This window comes from Leopardus geoffroyi, chromosome A1 (genome assembly GCF_018350155.1).
Source record: "Leopardus geoffroyi isolate Oge1 chromosome A1, O.geoffroyi_Oge1_pat1.0, whole genome shotgun sequence".
Classification (NCBI taxonomy): Eukaryota; Metazoa; Chordata; class Mammalia; order Carnivora; family Felidae; genus Leopardus; species Leopardus geoffroyi.
The window spans coordinates 81,935,120-81,958,172 of record NC_059326.1 but is presented as its reverse complement, the minus strand read 5'-3'; the positions used below and the strand labels follow the sequence as shown (position 1 = coordinate 81,958,172).

At 58.2% G+C, this 23,053-nt stretch overlaps 1 protein-coding gene across 10 annotated transcripts in view; it reads right to left on the bottom strand.

The window, feature by feature from the left end:
- Positions 1-23,053, bottom strand: part of MCF2L (MCF.2 cell line derived transforming sequence like) — a 133,080-nt gene that overhangs the window by 83,373 nt on the left and 26,654 nt on the right. For 2 of the 10 annotated variants that reach the window (XM_045482432.1, XM_045482434.1), the window contains exon 1: positions 14,708-14,820. The exons of 2 other annotated variants lie outside the window; for them this stretch is intronic. In XM_045482432.1, coding sequence (XP_045338388.1) covers positions 14,708-14,783 — 76 coding nt within the window. In that variant the 5' untranslated portion in view covers positions 14,784-14,820. Of the gene's footprint in view, positions 1-1,245; positions 2,522-13,352; positions 13,815-14,031; positions 14,236-14,707; positions 14,821-23,053 lie in introns of those variants that run through there. 6 more of the 10 variants (XM_045482439.1, XM_045482442.1, XM_045482435.1 and 3 more) reach the window with 5 other exon arrangements.

Genomic DNA, 23,053 nt, shown 5'->3' with positions numbered 1-23,053 from the left:
GGGGGGGGGGCAGGCTCAGGCCCCACATCACCCTCCCCCATGGGGCCTCCAGGGGTTGGATGTTAATTCAGTCCTTCAGAGTTGGGGATTCTCAGAGAGCAGGTCCTCTGAGGCCAGTCTGGTCAGAAAACTTGGGGACCCCTGTGAGCCCACATCCGATGACCTCTAGACAGTGGGCCTGGGAGGGGGTCAGGAGGGGCACAAACATGTGCCAGGCTGGGGCAGGGGTCCACACGGCCCCTCGTGATGACCCCACTCACTCCTCAGAGTCGGCAGCATCCACCAGAAAGTCGAGGACCTGTTATTTTAACCCTGAACATGTGCACGGATGCAGGTGAGCTGGGAGTGATGGCCGAGAAGCAGAGGCCATCAGGCTTTCAGTGTGTGGGCTCTGTCCTTCCCCAAAGAGAAACTGAGGGAGGCTGTCTGGTCACAGCCGAGCCCGCCCTGCGGCCACCAGCCACACCAGGGCTGAGACTATCCCGCGGCCACCAGCCACACCAGGGCCAGGCCCTCAGCCCTGCAGTTTTATGCACCAGCTTCTCCCATCCTCTTGGGACACTAATGGGCCAGAGCGAGGCTCCTACTCCCCACCAGGGAGGAGCCGTGGGGCCCCCAAACCAGGGGACATGTTGGGCTAGCTTTGTTACTTCTGGCATCGTTCACCTTAGACATCAAGGGCATCTGATGCCTGACAAGGTGCCCGATGCCACAGTCAGCTGCTGCCCCAAGGTCAACAGCAAAGCTCAGGCTTCCTGGTCTCTGGGAGAAAGGACAGAAACGAGGGACAGGTTCCCTCCTCCAGCCCCAGCTGTCAGCACGCCAGGTTCTGGTGGAGGTCAGCCCGCATGGACGTTATGTTGAGACCCAGGAGAATTCCCACACCTTCCTCTGACAGAAGCCCCCTTGGGGACAGCCTAGGCTCTGGCTGCAGGGGAGGGAGCACTGGAGGCCGCCCGGGATGGATGCCAGGGCAGGATGCCCCTCAGGCCACAAGGGCAGGGCACACAAGGGCACACAAGGGCAGGGCACATGCACGTCCCACCTGCCACCGTGGCCAAAGCAGAGACTCAGGAGCCCACACTCCTCAAAAGCAGAAGACAGTAAACCAAGTAAAGCCGGACCCACAGTCCAGCTTCAGCGAGACAGCCCGACGCGTCATTTCCAACCTCCCAAGTACTTCAAGGGGCACGTGTCCCAGTGACACGTACAGGGAGGTGCCCACCGGCAGAAGGGACCCCGTACCTGCTCCTGCGTCCCGGGTGGTGCCACCCCGTCCCGCCTCAACAGGCTGTGGGCGCCTCGAGGTCCCCCGGCGTCTCCGAGGCAGCAGCCAGAGCCGACGCTGGGGCCCCCCGGGGGCCCCCCGAGAAGCTCCCTTCGCGGCCATCACGTTTTCTCCAGGGACGCGCACGGCAGCGGGGGCTTCGATTCCACAGGGCACAGTTCCCTTGCCCTGCAGTTCTCCTCTGCAGACGGTCCACAGCGGGCGGGCACTGGCAGTGGGGGAGGGCACCCCACCCCGTGCTGCACGCTGAGCTGGGCAGGCGACCTCCAGTGACCTTGGGTTTGCCGAGTCCTAAGGAACAAGAGAGCGTCCAACTGGCTCCCAGAGTCCCTGGCCTCCACCTCCAGGCCTTGCTCTGCAATCACTCTGGGCGCGGGCAGCCCGGAACCTCCTGTGCACGGAGGGCCGGCCCCCGCCTGTCCCCTCGCCTGGGGGGACACAGCCCGGACACAAGGCCTGCAGTGTCAGAGGAGAGCTCTGCAGAGTGGGGGCCAGGCTGCATGGCAGTCTATTTGCAGGTCTTGGGCGTTTCCTTCCTCGGAAAGGGGCTTGTGCTGGCCGGGGCTCCCAGAGTCAGGGGTTTGCTTCGCTGCCCAAGTCAGAAACACCTTCCAAGCTCAGGAAATCTCAAGTTCAAACAAACAGCTACAAGGCGGGAGGAAGGGAGGGGAAACGGCCCCGGGCCTTCTTGAAATAAACTGGGAGATTCCGCTGTCTGTGACCCCCGCCTGCCGTCCAGCTCGGGAGGCAGGAAATGATAACACCGCTGTGCTTGGCAAGTGACACTTTCCAGCGATGTCGATCGTGCCCCGGACCCCAAGGCTCTGGCCCCTGGTGCCCACGATGATTCTGAGGGGGAGAGACTGCCTGGCCACCTGCTGCCCCCACCTCTGTCCCAGAGCGTGCGCCCATGTGGGCGTCACGCTGGACATGCCTCCGACCCTCACACCTAACCCGCCGGGCAGTTCACTCAGTTGTCATTTATGTGTGACACAGGGGAGGGTCCCAGGACTCCCGTGTGCTTCCTGTATGCTCCCGCCCATGGGGGCGTCAGCACATGGGTCTGTCTGAATGGCCACGCTTGACCCCACGAGCCACGGGCACCCCTTCAGCGGTGTAGCCGGTTTGCAGCAAGACAACGTCTGCTTCCTTCTGCCCCTTGGCACCCACCTTCCTCCCAGGGGCATTCACAGGCTGGGGGGACCCTGCCAAACACCAGGCCTTCCCTGCCAGAGCTGGGGGCTGTGGGGCCGAGGTGACAGTGTGGGTCCCGCACGCCAGCTGGCTCAGCCCCGATGAGGTCCACTTCCGGCTCTTTGGCTAGGAGCAGGCTCACACCTCTGAGCAGGGGAGGCACTGGGAGTGCAAGCAGGTGCTGGCCTCACTCACCTCTCCTCTGCGCCCACGCCCCCTGCGCTGGCCTGCGTCTGCCGGCACACAGCAGGTGAAGCCGGCTCCCGGCGCTGTGTCCGTGAGAAGCAACACTGGAGAGAATGTCAACGCACTGGCTGCTGAGCCGCCCATCTCTGTGCTTCCACGCGGGCTTCCGAGCAGAGGCCGTCCTGGCGCACAGTCAGGAGGAAACAGATGGCGTGTTTGATGTGGTGCGTCCAGGACACGAGCCCTCTTCCTGTGACCAGGGACCAGAGCCCTGAGCTCCGTTCAGCACAGGGCACCGCAGGAAGGACATGCGGAGACGTGGCTATGGGACATGTCTCTGTGTCCACGGGAGCTGCCCACCACTACTGATTAGTAACCGCCACGAGCCCCGTCGTGTGTTGTTCTGAGGCCGGGGCCAAATTTCTCCCCGTGTAAACGCGAAGGTGTGCACAGAAAATCACGAGAAAGGGAACTTCGGGGCCGCTCACGGAGCAGCTGGTAAGTCAGACGCACGCATGTGCATGTGCACACAGCCGCGGTGTCGCTGTTCCAGCAAGTGGGCGTGGCTGACCCAGGGTCTCCGACTTTATGGAAATATGTCTTAAAGACGTTACTATTTAAAACCTTTTCCAAAAATCAGTTCTGAGACATGAATCTGCTCACAGTCTCTTGGTCTCTTTGTCTTGAAGGCTCACGGTCTTTGGATTTGGCGGACATCTCAAAACCACACATCGTCCCGGGCATGTCCCTCTCTCAGCTCCCAGTCACAAAACCCAGAACACCCAAGTTCTTCCTCCCAGGCAGCCGGCCCACCCCGGTGTGCTGAGTGCAGGCACCGGCAGGCCTTTGGAGAACTGGGTCTCTGGGGACCCCAAGAGTATATTTTACTCAACATGAGCTCAAGCTACTGTCGAGGAATTCGTATCCATAAATGGCATCCAAGACTTTTGGCAGTAAAAAGTCTTAAATTAATCATGGCGGGGGCGAGGGCAGGGAGTCACTTAGTACAGCACTTCAACGAGATGCCAGGTACTTGGAAAGTCCTTCCAGGCTGACAGCTAGGCGGGAGGACTCTTTTTCTTCGTAAGAATGACACGGGTGTGCACGTGTGCGTCAGTGCATTTCCACACGGCCAGCACACGCAGGTGCAAGCTGGCAGGGCCTGTGGGCCAGGTGACACACCTCCCTCTCCTCCTCTCTCCTGGTGCCTGGCGCCCCTGCCTGCCGTGCACAGATGACTCCCCGGGGTCGGGCCAGCACTGGGGCCCACAGGCACCACACACCCCACAAGCCCGCCTCTTGTGCAGCGCTGGGTCCCAGCCCCACCGCCCGGCACTGCCCTCGGCCACAGCCGGGCCGCCCCACTGGACGATGATTCCCTACGGAGTCCCCCTGCCGGTCACGACTAATTGTTCACCGTGTAACAGGGCCTTTCGGCCCTTTTCAATGACAACGTCTTCCCTCAAACAAAGACAGGAAGCTCTGGGAGCCTCCGTCAAGATAGCCTGTAAGACACGCCACAGGTCCGACACGCTGCGGTCTCTGAGCGCCAGCAGCGAAATCTTCGGTGGAGAGACCCTGGAGCTGCTCGCTCGTAATGAGCTTTTTGAGTAACACGCTTCATTGTCTTAAATAAAGGATGCATCACACCTGACCAATCATGACAAAATCGAGAGATGGTGCCCTAGTCATATGAAATTAGAAACCTACTAACAGACAACAGGCAACATGGTGACTTAGGTCTTTACTACGCTGTGTTTGCAACAATTTTAAATAAATGTTCTCCTCGCATTGATTGGGAATATTGTGTGGCACGTGAAAGTTTGCCTGAACCTTCCACGTGAAATTCTGACACTTTCTGCGTCGCCTGAGGGTCTGTGCCTGGAGACTGTCAGCAGCGAAGCATCTGGGGTCTTGCGGCACCAGGGTGGACGTGCGGTGTCTCCCAGGCTCGGTCAGCTCACAGCAGACGCTCCCTGCACGTGAATGTGTCCGTGCGGATGAGGGACGCTGCCAGCACTAAGGACTGGGTTTCAGAAGAGAAAACAGTATAAAAGTGCTGAAAATCCCTTTGAGACTTGATAAATTCTCAAATGGATAAAATTATAAAACTGATAAACCATGGAGCCCAAACGTGCAAGTCTACTCAACAACTTTCCACGTTTTGTTACTATTTAAACATCAAAGGACATGTCCTCCCTTCGCAAGGATTCAGAAATCAAAACACTCAGAAAACTGTCTTTGAAGATAAAGTAACCTGACAAAAGTGAAGTCACATCTGGGGCATTTGTCCACCTGAAGTCTTGCTAAAAACATCACCAATGCGACTTAACGCTAGTTCCTCCTTCTGCAGAGGTAAGAAATCGGTTTTCACGCTTTGGGGCCTGGACTCACTTTTTGCACGCTACAACAAGGGAATAACAAAAAGCCAGAAAGTTTGCTCGAAACCCAATTTAGACACGCAAATGCCACTTAATCTGTCAAGTTCAGAAAGCTCCCGAGCCAGCCGCACCCCTGGAGAGCCCACACCCGCTGCTCAGACGCTCACTCCCCCTTCTTCTCCCTCCTGTGGGCCTCCTGCCCACAGGCGGCCTGACCGCTTTTCACGCGGACTTACGTCCCTTGCTGTTCGCGGCAGCCCTGCGAGGCAGGTGTTCTCACAGATCCACTTTATGAGGACACCCAGGCGCCACCCGGCCACAGGTGGCAAGGATGGGTTCCGGTCAGGGACCCCCTCCTCCCCAGCGCTCACCCGCCTCTCTGAGGTGGTGCTAGTGTTATCCCCAAGGCAGGAAACCTCTTCCACACTTTATCCAAAGAGCACTGAGGACTCTGATTCTAGAACGTTTGTGTGTACATCACACAGCTGCAATGAGCTTGTTTACATTTTGAAAGACACAACAAAGGTTTCTTCTTCCAAAGTCACAGGTATAAAATGAATGGATCAGATAAGTTCTTAGCTGACCAGAAATAAAGCTCGAAATTCTATTTATGACCGCACAAACCCAGCGACAAGGATTCACGATTTGCACTCATGTGGAGATGATAATTCTGGCGAAGAAGTGGGTTTGGGCAGAGAGGAGGGCCTCCCACCATGAGGACACATGAACTCCGGCCACTGGAGCAAGCATGTCCCGCTCTGGACTCTACCTTCTGCTAAGCTGTGAATCTGTGGGCCCCAAACAACTGTCTGAACTACTCTTCTCCAGTGAAAATGTGTTTTTCGGCCACGGTACCCTCTCGACAAGCAGTTGAGGTCAGAAACCCTTCACTGCAATTTCTGAATTGTTACTGGTTGTGACAACAGAAGGGTCTCTCGGGTCATGTCTTGTTACATTTACTAGCCCCTGAGAGTGACGCTGGAGGGAACCCTCTTACTTGGCTGGTGCGGACCACCCACATGAAGGTTCTCTCCCCAGGAGTATGTGCCTGGTGCACCGTGGAGAATATAGGATCACCTACTTGCGCCCCCAGGAGGCCAGCTGTCCACAGAAGCCGCAGCAAACCTGAGACCCAAGCACAGACTGAAGCCACCCCCACCCTGAGTGGCCTCTGTAGGCTGGGCACTGTGGGGGCCCCTCGGGGAGGTTCACAGGAGTCTGGAGCATGGCCATTACTCTGCGGGAGCCCCTGACATAGTCGGGGTCAGAGCCGACCTGTGAAGCAGTCGGCAAGCCACATGAACAGCACACAATGAAATGCTGCAAGGGGGCTGCATGGCCCGGAGAGCTGGCTGCTCCCAGGAACTGCTTCCCAGAGGATGGAGGACGGCAGCAGTGTGACCGTCACCTAGAGACACTGGACACAGGCCAAGAAGGGTGCCTGATGACAGGAAGCAGGTGGAGTGTCTGGACCCGGAACCGCCCCCACAAACACACTTACGTGGAGCCAGCTTCCTGTCTGTCATCTGCTTTGCTTGAACAAAGGGACAACTAGTGGACAAGTGCAGAAGCATGGATATGACTGGTTGGTCCTCTTCCGATGCTCAGAGCATCCTTCAGAATTGCCTCCTGGGTCCCCTTCATGCTTTAAAGGTACTCGACACCCACCCTTTCAGCCACACTTGCAGTGTCTCCAAACAGCTGACCTTCCTTTCTTGTAACTGTGTCCACTGAACGTGGACACCTCCGAGACGTTTGCAAAGTATTTCGAGCAGGGGAAGCAACTTTAAAGCCCCTGGATCTGAGAGCTGCTGGGGCCACCTCAGGTCTCCAGCTTGCCCTGTCCACAGGCTCTCAACAATCAGCCCGGGGCTGCGCCCATGAGGCGTCCTTGGGATAAACATTCCTTTTCAGTCGAGATCTGCATTCTGTAATTTCTCATCAATTCCCCGGCTCTCAGCCCCACCGCCCAGAGGCCAAGACAACAGCTCCAGTCCTGCCACATGGTGGGCGCGCATGCTCGAAGGGCATGGCTGTGTTCCTGCTGGGTCTTCTGCTTTCCAGCGATGGCCAGAGAGAGCACTGCAATCTCCCACCAGGTGGCGGCTGGTTCAGACCACACCATCTGTATTAGTCAGCAAGTGCCACGCTAATGCTGGGTAACAAGGCACCCCCGATTCAGTGCCACCCCACTCAGCTCTATGGGGTTGGCTTTGTTCCACAGGCTTCCCTCTGGACCCGGGCTGGAGGGGCAGCAGTTGCCCCAGACACGAAGTCTGAGTCCCTCTGACTTTCATGGACATCGTTTGTGATGAAGTTAGTGTATGTGTGTGGGTGGCCGGCAAGGATGCTTTCCTCCGTGAACTCTCAATTCATTCAGTCACTTCGTTCATGAAGGTCCAGGTACCAATTTATAGTTTCTCAATCACACATTCTCTTTTCGAAACTCAGGGAGGTATTCACAGATATCCGATGCTTGGGTGTCTCCTCCCCCTGCCACGGTTCCTGCATCCACACAACACCTGTTTCTGCAGCACGTGGATGAGAGGTCACACAGGACTTGAGTGAGCCACAGACACGACAGAGGAGCCATGGGCAGGAGGCATAGTGGGGACGTGGGCGCAGCTCACAGGAGTGGCCCCAGAGGGGCCCCGAATCAGCTGACGGGCAAGAGGGCCGCATAGGTGTAAGGAGCCCCTGGTTTTCCATCCGCTTCCGTCTCTGGAGTCCACTGAGGGGGTCAGATGCTTCCACCTCCCCACTGAGCTGCATCTGGTCGGGCACAGACTCACTTGGCCGGGGTGGGCCCGGGGACCTGCATTTCTAACACCTGGGCAATGCCTGCTCGGAGACTGCAGCCTGAGAACCCTGTTGGCAGGAAATCAGCAACACCTCAGGCATGCGACTCCAAGAGAAAAGACCTCTGGTTTCATCTCCAGGGCTTCTCTTTCGGATCCCTAAGACCCACTCCTGAATCCCTGCTGTGGGAGACCAGGAACTTCCTGCGGATGCCCTTTGTCAACGGTTGACAACAGCCACACCCACCCACCACAAACCTGCACTACGTTCCATCGCATTTCACACGTCCTCCGATATCCATCTAACCTGCCTCCATGGTGTTCTTCCCAAAATGCCTCAACACACCTTAAAAGTGGATCTGAAGAAACAACTCCTGAGGCTTCATGACCGAGGCAGACGCCTGCAGGCATGGGGGGCCATAACCATGCTGGACAGACCTCAGTGCTGCAGGGACGCTCCGGCCACCGTGTCGAAAGCCCGTACATACAGCGGTCTGTGCAGGGATGCGCCCACCCTGCACCAAGCTGGGTCTCCCTGGAAGGAGTCTTTCCTCCAACAGGTGCGTGGGGGGGGCGTCAGGCCACTCTGCTCCGAGGACATCCTGGGAAACTTCTCCCGGCCCGCTGCCCCACTAAGCCCCGTCACAGCCACACACTACCTTCCCAAGGAGGGTTGGTGGCCCGGAGGACATAAGTGATGGCAGGTGGGCCACACTCGCTCATCCTTTCCTCTCATGGCCACATCTGACTCAGTCAGCCCCACTTTCAGACATGTGCAAGACCCCACTGCCCACGCTGAGCGCCACCCAGGCCCCAGTGGCCATCCACCCTCTCCTGGACCAGCAGTGGCCCCCAGTCACACAGTAAGTCCACGTTCCCCACAAGCCTCTGGATGAGCCCTGCTTGTGTGTCTCAGAGGCTCTGATTTCCCAGAGTCTGAGCCGGGGTTGGAGCCGTGGGCCGGCTTTACACGGGGCTGAACAGTGGGCCCCTCAATTCTGTGTGTTGAAGTTCCAACCCCAGGACCTCAGAATGTGACTTTGCTTGGACACGGGGACTTTAAAGATATAATTAAGATAAAATGAGGTCGCCGGGTGGCCCTACTCCATATGACCGGGGTCCGTGTAAGAAGAGATCAGACCCAGTCACGCAGAAAGACGACCACGTGAGGACACCGGGAGAAGACTGCCATCCACACGCCAAGAAAAGAGGCCTGAGGACAGACCAGCCCTGCGGAACCTTGGCCTCAGACCTCCAGCCTCCACACTGAGAAATGCACATCTGTTTCCCTACAGCGGCCGGGCTGCCTAATGCAGGGGCCCAGACCCCCGCTCCCTGGCCCCTGCCTCCACTGGCTCCCCTGCCCCCCGGCCATTCCAGCCCCACACACCAAGGGCTTCCAGACCCCACGGTGCAAACACAAATAGCCTCATTATGCACAGAAGGCTCTTCCCCAAACTAAATATTACACACCAAATTCTTAGGGTATGTTTCAGCATTTCTGGGTTAACTACCTACTTTTACATATTGACCCAAGCAGATGCCACATCCGTACAATTTTGTGCAGAGGGAAGCCGGCTAAGGAGTTGCAGGACAGAGCTTCTCTCTGAGATCTGGGGGTGTTGCTGTCTTGTCACAGGCTGGCTTTGTTCAGACGATTCACATTGGCTCAAGGTCCCTTGGGACACAGATGTGCCATCAGCAGCGTCGGGGGACCAAACCCTCAGCCTTCCACCTGGAGGATTCTCGGGGACTGCAGCACCTGGGTCTGGCTTCCAAAAGCATTCTGGTGACACAGCCCTGGGGTGATGCCCACCCGGGGAACTGCTGCCCACCAAGTAGCAGCTACAGAGGAGAGGCAAGGCAGGGCTCATTCCCAGCCTCGGATCTGGGCGTGACCCATGGAGAGGGGGGGCAGCAAACAGAGGGCCCTCCAGGACAGCCCGGGAGCGGCAGCGGCGGGGTAGGGGAGCGCCCACAGGCTCGCAGATGGGACAGGCCAGCCGGGATCTGCTGGGTAAACCACTCACCTCGGTGTGGCCTCCAGGGCAGCTTTTCACAAGCTTGACACAACTTGGAGACTCTGTGGCTTTGTGGCATGATGGGTATTTCGGGGTTTGGGCAGAACAGAGAATGTCAACTACCAGATCTGCCACTGACCAGTCCTGCAATCTAGCTGGACCTCAGTTTCCATACCTATAGAAAGGGCCTAACGGCCAAACCTCAGACTGGCTGTTTGGATTGAAACACGCTACAAGCACTAGCTCTGTATTAGGCAGAGGACAAAAACTAAAGAGATAAAAAAACAAAACAAAACAAAACAAAACAAAACCCCACAACTATGTGTTGATTTTATGTGGTAAGACACAATTCTCCTTTTCGTTAAAAACAATATTTTAAAAATAATTTTTTCAAATGTTACGTTCCGTAGAAGAGTACGTGATTTCTGTGACTCATTAACTGCCCATATTTGGTCTATTTACGTATTCATACCAAGCAAACATCAAAACTGGAAAAGTACACCTAACAAGAAAGAGGGAAGTGAATTTTAAGAGTTTCCCACCCCCACCCCCCGAAGCAGAGAGAAGCAGGTGTCATCACCTGGAATCCACCCCTTCCCTCACACCTCTTTGTCTCTAAAATTTTTCTCCAAAGTAATCAAGAAAAATTGCAACTTCCCCAGGATGAGACCCTGGTGAGACATCCTTTTATGGTTACTGGGCCTGTGACAGTCACAACTACTACAAGGCTGATGGGGGCGTGGGGTCCTCATGCAGGGCTGACCAGGGGATGGGGGTGGGGTCCTCCCCCTGGACTGACCAGGAGATGGGGGTGGGGTCCTCCCCCTGGACTGACCGGGGGATGGGGGTGGGGTCCTCCCCCCAGAACTGACAGGGAGAAGGTGGTGGGGTCCTCCCCGCTGGACTGACTGGGGGACGGGGGTGGGGTCCTCCTCCTGGACTGACTGGGGGATGGGGGTGGGGTCCTCCCCCTGGACTGACCGGGGGATGGGGGTGGGGTCCTCCTCCTGGACTGACTGGGGGACGGGGGTGGGGTCCTCCTCCTGGACTGACTGGGGGACGGGGGTGGGGTCTTCCCCCGTGGACTGATCACGGGGACGGGGGTGGGGTCCTCCTCCAGGACTGACGGGGGGACGGGACACTTTCCATATATTTGGACTTGCCGCTCTTTGTTCTCTTACTTTCCAGAAGCTTCTACGTTTGCCAGATCAGGTGTGTCACAAAACTATGTTCATTCCTACTTGAGAGCTCTCCAGAGGCCCTCTGCTTGAACTGACCGAGCACGTGGGGGAATGCCACTGTGGGCCAGGGTCTCAGAAGGATGAACCCCGATGAATGTGTGCTGCTGGGTGATACACCCACTCCGCCCCCAGCACGGCTGAGTTCCTAGCTGAGATATGAGTTGACATTTGGCTCCTTGGCCAGTGGTGAGCTCAGTGCAGGACAAGGGACAGGACAGTGGTGGGGAGGGAGACGCGGGGGCCAGAGACAGAGGGCCCAGGGGAGAGGGGCAGGTGCAGTGCTCAACCAGGACTTTCTGGTGCTCACCGGGGGCCATTAAACTTTGAAATATGACAGCCCTTGTATCTTTACCTTCACTGTCTGCTGTGCAACCTTGTCCATTTATCCCTCCACCCATCTTCATCCACCCACACACCCACCGTGTCATCATGCACGCATAACAAGAGCTAGTATTTTGCTCAAGGTCAGGGAGTGGAGAAGGGGGCACTCGACCCCGATTCCTCTCTGCAGCCGCTCCTGGCCCAACACCACTGGCATCACCCGAGAATGAAAAGCACAGATTCTCAGGGTCTGCCACAGACTTCCCGAATCAGGGGTGTGGGGTGGGGGCCAGAGGCTGTGAGCATTAGCTCGGGCGGCCTCGGGGGCCCGGCCAGAGGACCTCTGTTCTTCCGCTTTCTGCACACGCGCGGGCCGACTACAGGTCTGTCAGTGTCTCTCCCTCCTGCTTCTGGCTTTGTCACGGTTACTGAGACTCTAAGCGAGATGAACATGCTGGCGAGGGGGCCTCACAGAGCAGGGCGCTCCTGCCGCTGGAAGCCGCTCCTGGCCTTGTGATGGGATATTGGGTTCAAGAGTCCACGGACAACAGACACAGGTTCACAGCCCACATGCCAGCACGCGCACCCTCCCTCCCACGCAGGCTAACCTAGATGATGCCAGCACCATGGGAAGTCAGGGGAAGGACAAAGGAACATGCTTGTCAGTTCGGGGCGGAGCCGCAGAGGGAAACAGACACAGAGCCTTTGAAAGGTTGCTGAGTGCACTCAGCTCTGACCTGCTCCCCAGGGCTCAGGCCCCCAGCCCCAAGGCACCGGGTCAGTGCACAGACCAACATCCTGCCCACGTCTGCCACTAAGATCACCTGACCCTGTTCTGTCACAGATGGGGAGCTCCTCTGAGGACCTGGGCTGGCGAGCAGAACGACATCGACCTATATTCCCATCCCCGTGAGTGGAGCTGTGCGTGTGCCCCAAGGTGGGTCGACAGCGCTGCGTCAATGCCTCGGGACACACACCCGCACCGCATCACACAGCCTGCGTTCAGCGGAGCCTCGCTCGCAGCCTGATGGAAAATGAGGTTTGTGCAGAGGGAGCCGACAGCATTAACAGGACACAGGCAGGGACGCCGTCCTCTCCCCCTGCTGAAAACACTACATCCTCATGAAGCCGACTGTTGACCTGGATTGAAAAGAGATCTGAAATCTGCGGCTGTTGGCAGCACGGATGTGACAAAGGACACACATCTGTGACTTGCTGCTGAGGGGGTCAAATAGAGCCTGGCTCACAGCACAATTCGGGAAGCGGCCGGGGTCCTGCCTGCTCCTCAGAGAAGCCTTTTCACAATTCAAAATGCACACGCGTCTTCCGAGCTGGAGATGAAACCTCCGTCCCCGAGAACCCAGGGCATGACGTCACTCTGGGAAGTCTTCCCACCGCTCCTGTCCTCACTGCAGGGCCTGAGCGGAGGGGAGGGGAGGGCCTGAGGAGCCGTCCCCCCCTCCCCCGCAGGGCGGGAGGGGCGCTCCGTGAGTCTCTGACCCAGCGCCCTTCACCTCAGGACACAGCCCAGACCCCGCACCCAAGCAAAACGCAACCGAGTTCCAGAAAAGGGGAGCCATCTCCCTAGGAACGAGGGGCCAGATGGCACACAACGGCTTCCTTTTCTTTTGACCCATATCCGGTAAGTCTAGTAGCTTTAATCACAAAATCACCATTAAAAACTGAATGTCTCCAAAAATCGTGGCTAGACCACCGCACACAATGACATGTATGCTGATTCAATCACTGCTTTGCCCTCCAAACCCAGTGAGGTCTGCCACTTGTGACAGAGAGGAAGGATACCACCCCTAAACCACTTAAGTGACAAAATCTAATCTCCCAGAAAGGCACCATTTAGACAATGAAGGAAGGATACACAACGTAACGTTTGGGCAATATCAGGCAAAAATGTGGCAACTTACTTTTAACGACACACGATTATTTCCTCTTCATTCAAGGAAACTAGTTAATGCAGACCGCTCTCTTCCTGCACAGTGCGGCATCGAAACTCGGAGGTGACTGACTGAGACACTGCCAGCTCAGCGTTTTCTAACCCTAAAGAGATCCATTCGAACGGCTCCTCAAAGCTCGTCTTAAGTAACCTCCTAATCAATACAGGCAACGGAAGCCCACACATGCTGTCCTCTACCCTTACCTACACCATTCCCAAGCGCTTGTCTTAGCTGTAAATTATATTTGGTGAGGAAAAGAAGCATCCCGTTAATCCAGATTTTTCCTCCTAAAAACAAGCTTCTGATAGCCTCACCATGCCTACGCCCCGCTCTGGAAGCCCTTGGCTCAGATTATTTTCAACCCACAGATACGTATGCTTTCTCGAAAGGCAGCTGCCACCTGGGCTGAAGAAGCAGATCTCAGACAAGGGTACGAACCCGGATCTGCAACCTGCAGCTATATGCTCACTCTCCCGGGCGGAACCAAATCACGCTGCCTGTCCACGGAAACCTAGCAGCCGCCAGTAAGATGCCCAGCACCTCTGCTCCTTCCTGTTCTCGCTGCTGGGGAAGAAAACGAAGGCTGTCATGCAAAACTCAGGCGCATGATGTCAGGCTTAAGAACACAGGATTCAGCAGCTCCTCCTACCAGTGTGCTTGGAAACCGCATCAAGCCTCCGCACCATTTCTTCCAGAGCCATCTCTTCATTTCTCAGCCAAAACCTCATCCTCCAACACCAGTGACCCTCTGCTGCAGAAGGCGCCTTATGGGTGGGGTCGTGCGATGGGGAGGGGGCACGGCCGCGCCTCCCTTCCCGGGATTGGTCCCCGAGCCCCGCCAAGGGGGCGCGCCCTGCGGCAGGGGGGCTGCCGGGCGGAAGCGGAAGCGGCGCGCTTGCCTCGCGTGTCCCCACGGCCACCAGGGAGCCCTGCGTGTGCGCCCCCGCCTTCACCTGGGAGCCCCGCGTGTGCGCCCCCGCGGCCACCTGGGAGCCCTGCGTGTGCGCCCCGCGGTCACCTGGGAGCCCTGCGTGTGCGCCTCCGCGGCCACCTGGGAGCCCTGCGTGTGCGCCCCCGCGGCCACCTGGCAGCCCTGCGTGTGCACCCCCGCGGCCACCTGGAACCCATGTGTGGACCCCCTACGGATACCTGGCGGCACCCCCCACAGTACCGCGTGTGCTCCCCACGCAAAGGCGCAGCCCGCCCCCATCCCTCGCAGCCCTGGGTCTCTGCTCCTTCCCCCGAGAGGAAGGAGGAGATGCCGGGCGAGCAGAAGGTGAAGTGGCCGCCAGGGCGTCACCGGGAACCTGCTTCCCCCACTTTACCTCCGGCTGCCCTGGGGCAGGTGCAGAGGCCGCAGCAGCCCAGCGCGTGCTCTCCGCGCTCCCCGCGCCGCCGCATGCCTCCCAGCCACCCCGGGTCCCTGGGTCCACGATGTGTCCGCGGGTGGCCAGGGTGGAACAGCCGCCCCCCAAGTCGCGCCACCGGTCTGAGGACGCAGGGCGCGGGGAGGGAAGCGCGCGGCAGCTCGCACAGGCCTTCCGACCTCGCCATGCTTGGCACCAAGCCACTGCGTGCATTTTACACCTCAGCGCCCTGCATATCGGAGTCGCCGTGTGGGCGGCTGCGGCTGCGAGGGAACAGGGGTGTGCGCTAACCCTCTCCTCGCCCGGGGTCTGCCAGCCCTCTGTGGTTGGCATGCCAGGTGGCGCGCCCCTCCCTACAGAAGCAGGGTTTCAGGAAGAAGCCCCGTTTGCGTGACTGGTTTGGTATGTTCCAGCGAGGAGCCGCTGAGGCTCCGGCCGTGGCTCCTGTCAACACTCGGTCACACGGTCAGGCTCCAAGCTGGGTCCCAGGGGCAAATGGTTGGAGGTGACCCAGCACTTGCTCTGGGAGAGGTCGTGGGCCTGGGGGGCAAGAGAAATCTGGAAAGTGCTGCCGAGCGGGATGAAGGATAATGCCCTTGTGCTTTGCTTTTCTTGTTTACATCGGAGCCACCTGCCACCAGTGAGGGCGGGGGCAGCAAGGTGTCCTGCAGAGCAGGCAGCGAGCCTTTCTTTCCCTGTGGGCCCTGGTCCTGGGCTGTCCTGCCTGAAGCTGTGCCAGACACACTCCCCTTCACCCCCCATCACACACCCCTTCGCCCCCCATCATACACCTGCCCCACCTCACACTCCCCTTCGCCCCCTATCACACACCCCTTTGCCCCCCATCACACACCTGCCTGACTTCAGGGCAGATCCTGAAATGTCCAAGGCAGTCCCTGCCCTGCCCTGCCATGCCCAGTGCAGAGGGCGGCGCCCATCCCACTGCCCCAAAGGCAACAACCCCCACACTTGTCCTTGACCCGCACACGTTTCTCCCTGGCCACACTCTCTCACACCTGCACTGCACATCTGGGGGTCACATCCCTCCTCAGAGGCGTCTCCACCTCCTCCCTCACAGGGTTTAACCCCTTTTGGGCACTGCAGTGCTCAAACTTGAGGTCCCGTGGAAGCCTGGAGGGCTGGTTGACCCCACCACACCCGGTAGGTCAGGAGCGGGGGCGATGGGCATTTCCAACAGGACCCCAGGTGACGCTGAGGCTGCTGGTCCACAAGCTGAGAGCCACTGCGAAAGAGGACAAGGCAGATGCCTGCCCCCTGCTCTCGCTGACTCCCTGCCCATCGGGGCGGGACATCTCCACTCACACACAGTTTCTTTCCTGAGCCCTGAGGCCTCCACCCTGTCCCCTGAAACGCCTCTGGCTGGTGCCCGTCCCCAGACCGAGTGCTGCTTAGGTGGAGTCCGCTGACCTCTGTGACGGGTGCTGTTTATGTGTCAGTTGGCCAGGCCTTGGTGCCCCGATGTTGGTTCAAACACCAGGCTGGATCTCTTTTTGAGGGTATTTCACAGATGTGATTAACATGTAAGTCAGCAGACCGAGTAAGGCAGATCGGTCTCCCTGCTGTGGGTGGGCCTCATTAAATCAGGCGAAGGCTTTACAGACAAGGACGGGTTGCCCTGAGGAAGAGGGAAGACTTGGGACACAACCCACAACGCCAGCTCTTCCCTGGTGGCCAGCCCACACCTGCACCTGCAGATTTCAGATTTTCCAGCCCCACAGCCAGCTGAGCCAGTGATTTATAGATCTCTCCTCCCTCCTCTCTCTTTCTCAATTTCCACCAAACCTTTACTCTCTCCTTAAACTATAGCATAAATGGTGCTTTCTATAAAAATCACTTCATATCTGATTGAAGAATAACAATAGTGACACTGTCCCCAAACCCAGCTCCAGGGACTCTCCAATCTCTTTAAGGACGTGAACCCCTTTAGGCATCACAGACAGGTGGCACTGTCTTCACCCTGTTTTATAGGATGAGGCACAGAAAGGCTCAGTAACCTGGCTAGGGTCACACAGCTGTGAAGTGGCAGATGCACAAATGAGTGTTTGCTTTATGGAAACCCTGTCACATCCCAACTAGAATGCCATCCCCAAAGTCCCTTAGAGTAAATAAGGGACAATTAGGGAGGGAGGGTCCCAAGCCCAATACTGCAGAAGATCCTTCGCCCCTGTGTCCCAAGGGCACGGGCCTGCTTTCTATCACTGTCTTGCCCCCTCCCAGAAAGGAGAAACAGGACAGGGCTGTTCCGGGCCCCATGAGGCCACACGGTGCCCAGGTGGGAAGGCAGAGGTAATGTTACACCTGGATACAGAACACATCCGCTTAGCAACCGTTCCGGAAAGTTAGCCTGAAACAGGAGCCCTGGGGAGCCCGCCCTCCTGAGGAGGGGGGAGCTCTGGGGGGAGGGGGGAGCATGGTTGGAAGTGAGCACAGCCCTGGAGACTGAGGATGCACATACGTCCCGTGCTGCCTTGCCCCACGTCAAGGGGGCAGCATGGGGAGAGGGGGGACTTGGAAAGAAGGTTCTGAAGAAATCCACAATCGCTAACAGCACAGCCTGGCTCTGGAGCTGGGGTGTGGGGCAGGTGCAGCCTCCTGGAGCAGGGCCACCAGCTGCTTCTGAACAACTACTCCTTGGGCAGGGCGGGGCTGAGCTAGGCAGGGGGGCTCCCTGCCCCTGAGGGGCTTACACTCTGTGTAGGGCCAGCCACTAACAAGGACACACATCCTTATGGCGGCTGGGGAACAACGGATCCCCTGGGGAACTGATGTGAGGCCACAGGACAGAGTCCAGGATACGGGTAAGCCCTGTTCCAGCTGTGTGCTCTGGTACATGCATACCCATGTCTGTGGTAGGCAGCTTACAGCAGCACAGAGGGGAGGGGAGGGGAGGGAGGGGCAGAGACAGGGGTGGGGGGAGAAGTGAAGGGAGAGGGAGCATGGGGGAGAGGAAGGGAGGGGAGGAGATAAAGAAGGGAGGAGGGGAGGGAGGGCGTGTAGGGGGAGGGGAAGAGGGGAGGGATAAAGAAAGGGGGAGGAGAAGGGAGGGAGTGCAGGGGGAGGGGTATTGGCGGGGGGAGAGGAGGGGGGGCGCCAGGAAGGGGTGGGAGTCTGAGAGCAGCACACCACTACAGCAAATGGAGAACCGAGGGGTTCCCCGGTCACAATGGGAAACCGCTCAGTAACCGAACTACAACAGCAAGTTGCAAATACACAAAATGGGACTCCATTTACACCAAATTCAGAGACAGGTGAAACTAAGCTTCTAGCAGCAGAGACACACAGCTCAAGCCCAGTGTCAGCGGGGTGGCAACAGGCTTCCCTGAAGGAGGAGCTGAAGGGCCCTGTAGGGTCCTGTGACCAGAGGAGGGGTGGGGTCTGGAGGGAGGGGAGGGGCCTGAGGTCCTCAGGGTTCTCAGTCTGGCCCAAGCACCTCACGACCATGGGTTGCAGACCCACGACCTGGGTCTCCAGCCCTCTGAGCCCAGCAGCATCCCCACCAGTGCTCAGGATGATACCCACACCAGCTACCTTTCTTCCAACCCTGGACCAAACACAGTACAGAACAGGCATAATATGCCAGGCAGAATTCCCCGGGGGGCACCGTGAGAGGGGCCAGCTGTGACTGACCGTGTGCTCAACACCACTGGTCGGACCATCGGGGAAGCCACCTCACACCTGTCAGAATGGCTTTTACCAAGGAGACAAGAGATAACAGGTATTGGCTGGTCGTGGAGAAGGGGGACCTCTGTGCACGGTTGGTGGGAATGCCCACCGCTGCAGCCACTGTGGACATCAGTGTGGAGCGTCCTCAAAGAACCAAAAAGGAAACTAGCCTAGAATCCAGCTATGCTACTCCTGTGAACGGACCTAAAGAAAGAACAGCAACTCAAAGAGATCTGTGTGCCCCACGCTCACAGGGGCATCGTTCACAACAGCCAAGACCTGGAACAGCCCAAGTGTCCACTGACGGAGGAGATGGGGGAGTGGGTAAAGGTGGGTGGACACACGGCGGGCTGTCGCTCATGGAAATGGAGGAACCCCGCCATCTGCAACCAAGGGGTAGAGCCCGAGGGGCACCAGGCTCAGTGAAATATGTCGGAGGAAGACAAGTACTGCATTTGGTCACTTGTATGTGGAGTCTAAAAGCGCTGAGCTCAGAGACAGAGGGAGCAGAATGGCGGCTTCCGGGGGGTGGGGTGGGGGCTGTTGTTCAAGGGTACGAACTTCCAGTGAGAAAGCGAAGTTCTGGGGCCCTAAGGTGCAGAGAGACGGCCACAGACACGACCCTGCGTTACACATTGGAAGACTGGTTCTCACCATGAGACAGAACTGGTAACTACGTGACATGATGTGTGGTAACTAACCTCACTGTGACCACTCCCGGCACATGCCTCTGTCGAACCATCACCACGTGCACCTTTCCCTCATGCAGTGGCCGTGTGTCCACTGTGTCTCAGTACAGCATGGGGGAGAGGGCAGCCATGGGAGATGGTGACAAAGGCGAACCTCTGAAAGGAGCTAGGAGCCCCTATTGCCAATGTCTGGAGAAGACAGGTCTACACCAGCGAGCCGGCACCGGAGGGTCAGGGCCGGACCACCAGCACTCAGGGGCCCCACAAGGCAGCACCGATAAGACCCGGGATGTGGCCCGGCAGGTGAGTGCACGCATGTGTGCAGGTGTGTGTGCCCACGGGCCTCCCCACCCTGCTCCCACAGGGAAGAAGCGGGAGGGAGGGCAGTGAGCCGGGAGCAGGCCCCCTTCCCTGCGGCCCCGGGTGGGGCAGGAGGAGAGGGAGGCTGAGTGTGTGCGCGGACAGGACTGGGCCCAGGAAACAAAATGACCAAACACGACAATTTCGGGGTCAGAATAAAGTGTCACCAAGGCACCCTCCGCTCCGTCCAGCAAGGGTCCAGGGAGTGGGGGCAGGAGGGGGCAGGAGGGCTCAGGAGGAAAGCCCAGCTCCCTGGGCGTGAGCGGCCGACTTGGCGATGGTCACCTTGTAAAACCGTCGTGAATCCTGAGAGGAAACACAAAACTCAGTGTGTGCGCAAGTCAGGGCACCAGTTCATGCCGCAGCCAGGATGGGACACGCGTGTTGTAACTTCTGGGGGAAATTCACTGCAATCACCCAGCAGGCCATAAAGGACCACTAACCCACTGGACCAGGACCCTGTGACCAGAAGGAGTGACCTTCTGGAAGGATCCTACCTGGAAAATAAAACTTCTGGAGTCTGAGTGGCCGGGAGGGGGGTCACCGCGGGAGCCTTCCTGAGGAAGGGGTGAGCCCTCGAAACCCCTATTCAGCCGGTTCTGAGAACAGGAGGGGCCACGGTCCCACTGCAGACACACAGGGCAGAGCCACTCGGGGGACCCCGGGCGCTGGCTTCCTCACGTCCTGTCTATGTCAACAGACTCGGGTCCAGCCCTGCTCCCCCCCCCCCCAAGCTGAGCTCTGGACAAATCTCTTGGGGGCATCAGCCTGTGCATCATCTCAAGGGCCAAGCCAGCCTCTAAGTCAGAAAGATTCACGTGGGAAACAGGCATTCAGGTGGAAAGGAGTGAACAGTGTCAAGGAACACCTTTATACTGTCACTTGCTGCCTTTCTCCACTGAGGCTGCTGGGAGCGAGCACCGCAGACGCTGATGTCTCACGGCCCCGGAGCCTGCAAATCCAGGATAAAGGTGCCTGCACGGTCAGGTTCCCGGGTTCCGGTGAGGTCCGCTTTCTGGGGCCGTCCCGCTGTGTGCTCACGTGGGGGCAGACAAGGGAGTGCTCCGGGGTCTCCATCACGTGGACACCGGGGTCACTGGGGGGCTCTACCCTCGCCCTACACATCTCCAGACACCATCTCCTTGGGGATTTGGATTTCTGCATGTGGACTTGGGGGACACGATGTTGAGAACACATCAGTGCCTACAGACACTTTGTTCCGATGACAATGAAACTACCTGAAACTCCTTCAGAAGCACTGTCACATGTGTCACCGGGGCACATGTGGAGGGCAGGGAGGCTGGGAGACTCAGGCTCCCTCTGAGGAGAAGGAGAAGGGGAGCAGAGAGAACTGGACCATCGCTGGGGCTCTGCAGAAGCAGCCCACGGGCCCTCGCCACATTACCGCAAACAGCAGTGGGCTCCTCTGTAAATGTGGGGTCCACATGTAAATGGGGTCCCCACCCCAGCTGTCACCACAATGTGCACAGAAGAGCCAGCAAACTCAAGCCCGAGGTGACCGAGAAAGCACCACAGAGAGCAGGATGAGGGACATCCTTGTCCTCGTCCTCAGAACCCACGGATGAGTTACCCTGAGTGGACAAGGGGACTTTGGAGGTGAGACCGGCTGAGGATCTTGAGACCGGGAGACTGTCCTGGGTCACTGGGGGGGGGGGGGGGGCTGGACGTATCCCAGGGTCCCCACGGCAGGGAAGGGACGTGCCACAGCCCCAGAGGATGGGGCGATGTGGCGCCACCACCAAGGAACGCAGACAAGGCCCAAAAGTGGCCTCTCACGGGGCCTCAGGAGGAACCAGCCCCGCCCCCACCTTGGTCTGGGACTCCTGGTCTCCGGAGCTGGAGAATGATACGTGTGTGCCCTCTAAGGCTCTCTGGTCGTTACGGCGGCAAGAGGAAAGTAATGGGGCCACGTGCGCCAGCCCAGAAGCCCTTGCTGCAGAGAGGAAGCCACCCAGTGTGAGGTCTTGGGGCCCCCACAAAAGGCCGACAGCAGATGTGGGGCCCCAGACGGGTGAGCACGCACAGGCCTCCTACAAACCCTGAGGGTCAGGGGGAAGCCCCTTCCTCGTGCCCACAAATGCGTCTGCTGCCCCGACTGCCCCACAGGCTGAACATTCAACCTTCACCTGGCAGCGTGGAGACCCTCGTGATTATTCAGAAAACCCCGTAGTCTGCCTGTCTGTTCCTGACATTTGAAGTTTGATTTTACAGCCTTGACGGGGAACGTCGTGAATAACCAGGTGGCCGCAGTGTGATGTCGTCCTGCACGGCGAGGTGTGTGCCGACACTGCATGTTCACTTGTTGGCTGCTGACGCCCCACCTGCCCGCGTCCGCGCCTGGAGAACATTTCCGCTCTCACCGCAAGGAAACAGCGCCGAGGGGGTGAACCGACCGAAATGAGGAGAATGTGTTTAACAGCTGTGAGTTGAGGAAGCAGCGGCCGGTTTCCTTCTTCTGTCTCCTTCCGTTGTTCCGTGAGCCGCCCCGGGGGGTTCCGGCAGCCTCTGGCTGCCGGGCCGCATACCCACCCCGTGGGAGCCACCGGCTGTCCTCAGGGAGGACCAGCCCCTGGGATGAGGCCCCGGGCGAGGCAGAGCCAAGCAGGACCGCAGGCACAGGATGCTGTGGTGTCACAGGCAGACAGCAGGACACAGAGCCGCCCCCCTCCCTGAGTGGGAGACCCGGCCACCAGTGCTGGCTGCTTCTGCACCTCGAGGGCACGAGAAGGGACAGCACAGGCATGAGCCATTTCTGCCTCATGGGTAGGAAGTAAAACGGCAGCAGTGGCCTGGAGACAATCAGCCCAGTGTGTACCTCTAAAGCAGGGGCTGTGCTGGGCCTCACCCAGGGGCCTCCCGGGACCCACCTGGGCCCAGGCCTCACAGCGCCAGCGCCACTCACTGCTTGGATTTGCCAATTTGGGTTCCTTGGTAATCATGCCTCCCGGGAAGTAGGAAAAATAAATCAATATACTCTGGCATCTGGACTCTGATCCTACAAATACTTTCTAAGAAACCAAATGAAACCAGAGAAAAAATACCGTTGGCCTTAGGGAGACCTGGCTTCACTCCCTCTGGGTCACGACGCAACATATGGACTCAATTCTGGCAACTGCGCTGGTTTTATTCTCCAAAGTGTCTGGGGACGTCCTGGATATGTAGATGTAAGAGGCCCACCCAGTCGGGATGTGTGTGCATAGCCACACGCCAGCAGGGAGGACCCTGGGCCTGCAGGGTGACAGTCACATTCAGTGAGCACTGGTTTTGGTGATGGTGACGCCTCCCGGAGACTCTGCCCAGCAGTGCAGCACAGGGCCTGCGTTCCGGGGTCAGTTGGTGGGTTCAGCCTGCCCCTGACTAGGTGGTGACCTTGAGAAGTGACTCAGTTTCCCCATCCATAAAACAGGGGTCACACACTGCCTACGTCACTGGTAGCGCATCAATGGTTAGAATGGTGCCTGACAAGCGGCAAACGCTCAACGATTATTAGCCAGTACACTAGGAGAGTCAGACTGTAAAATCCAGGAAGGACCCCAGAAAGAGCCCATCC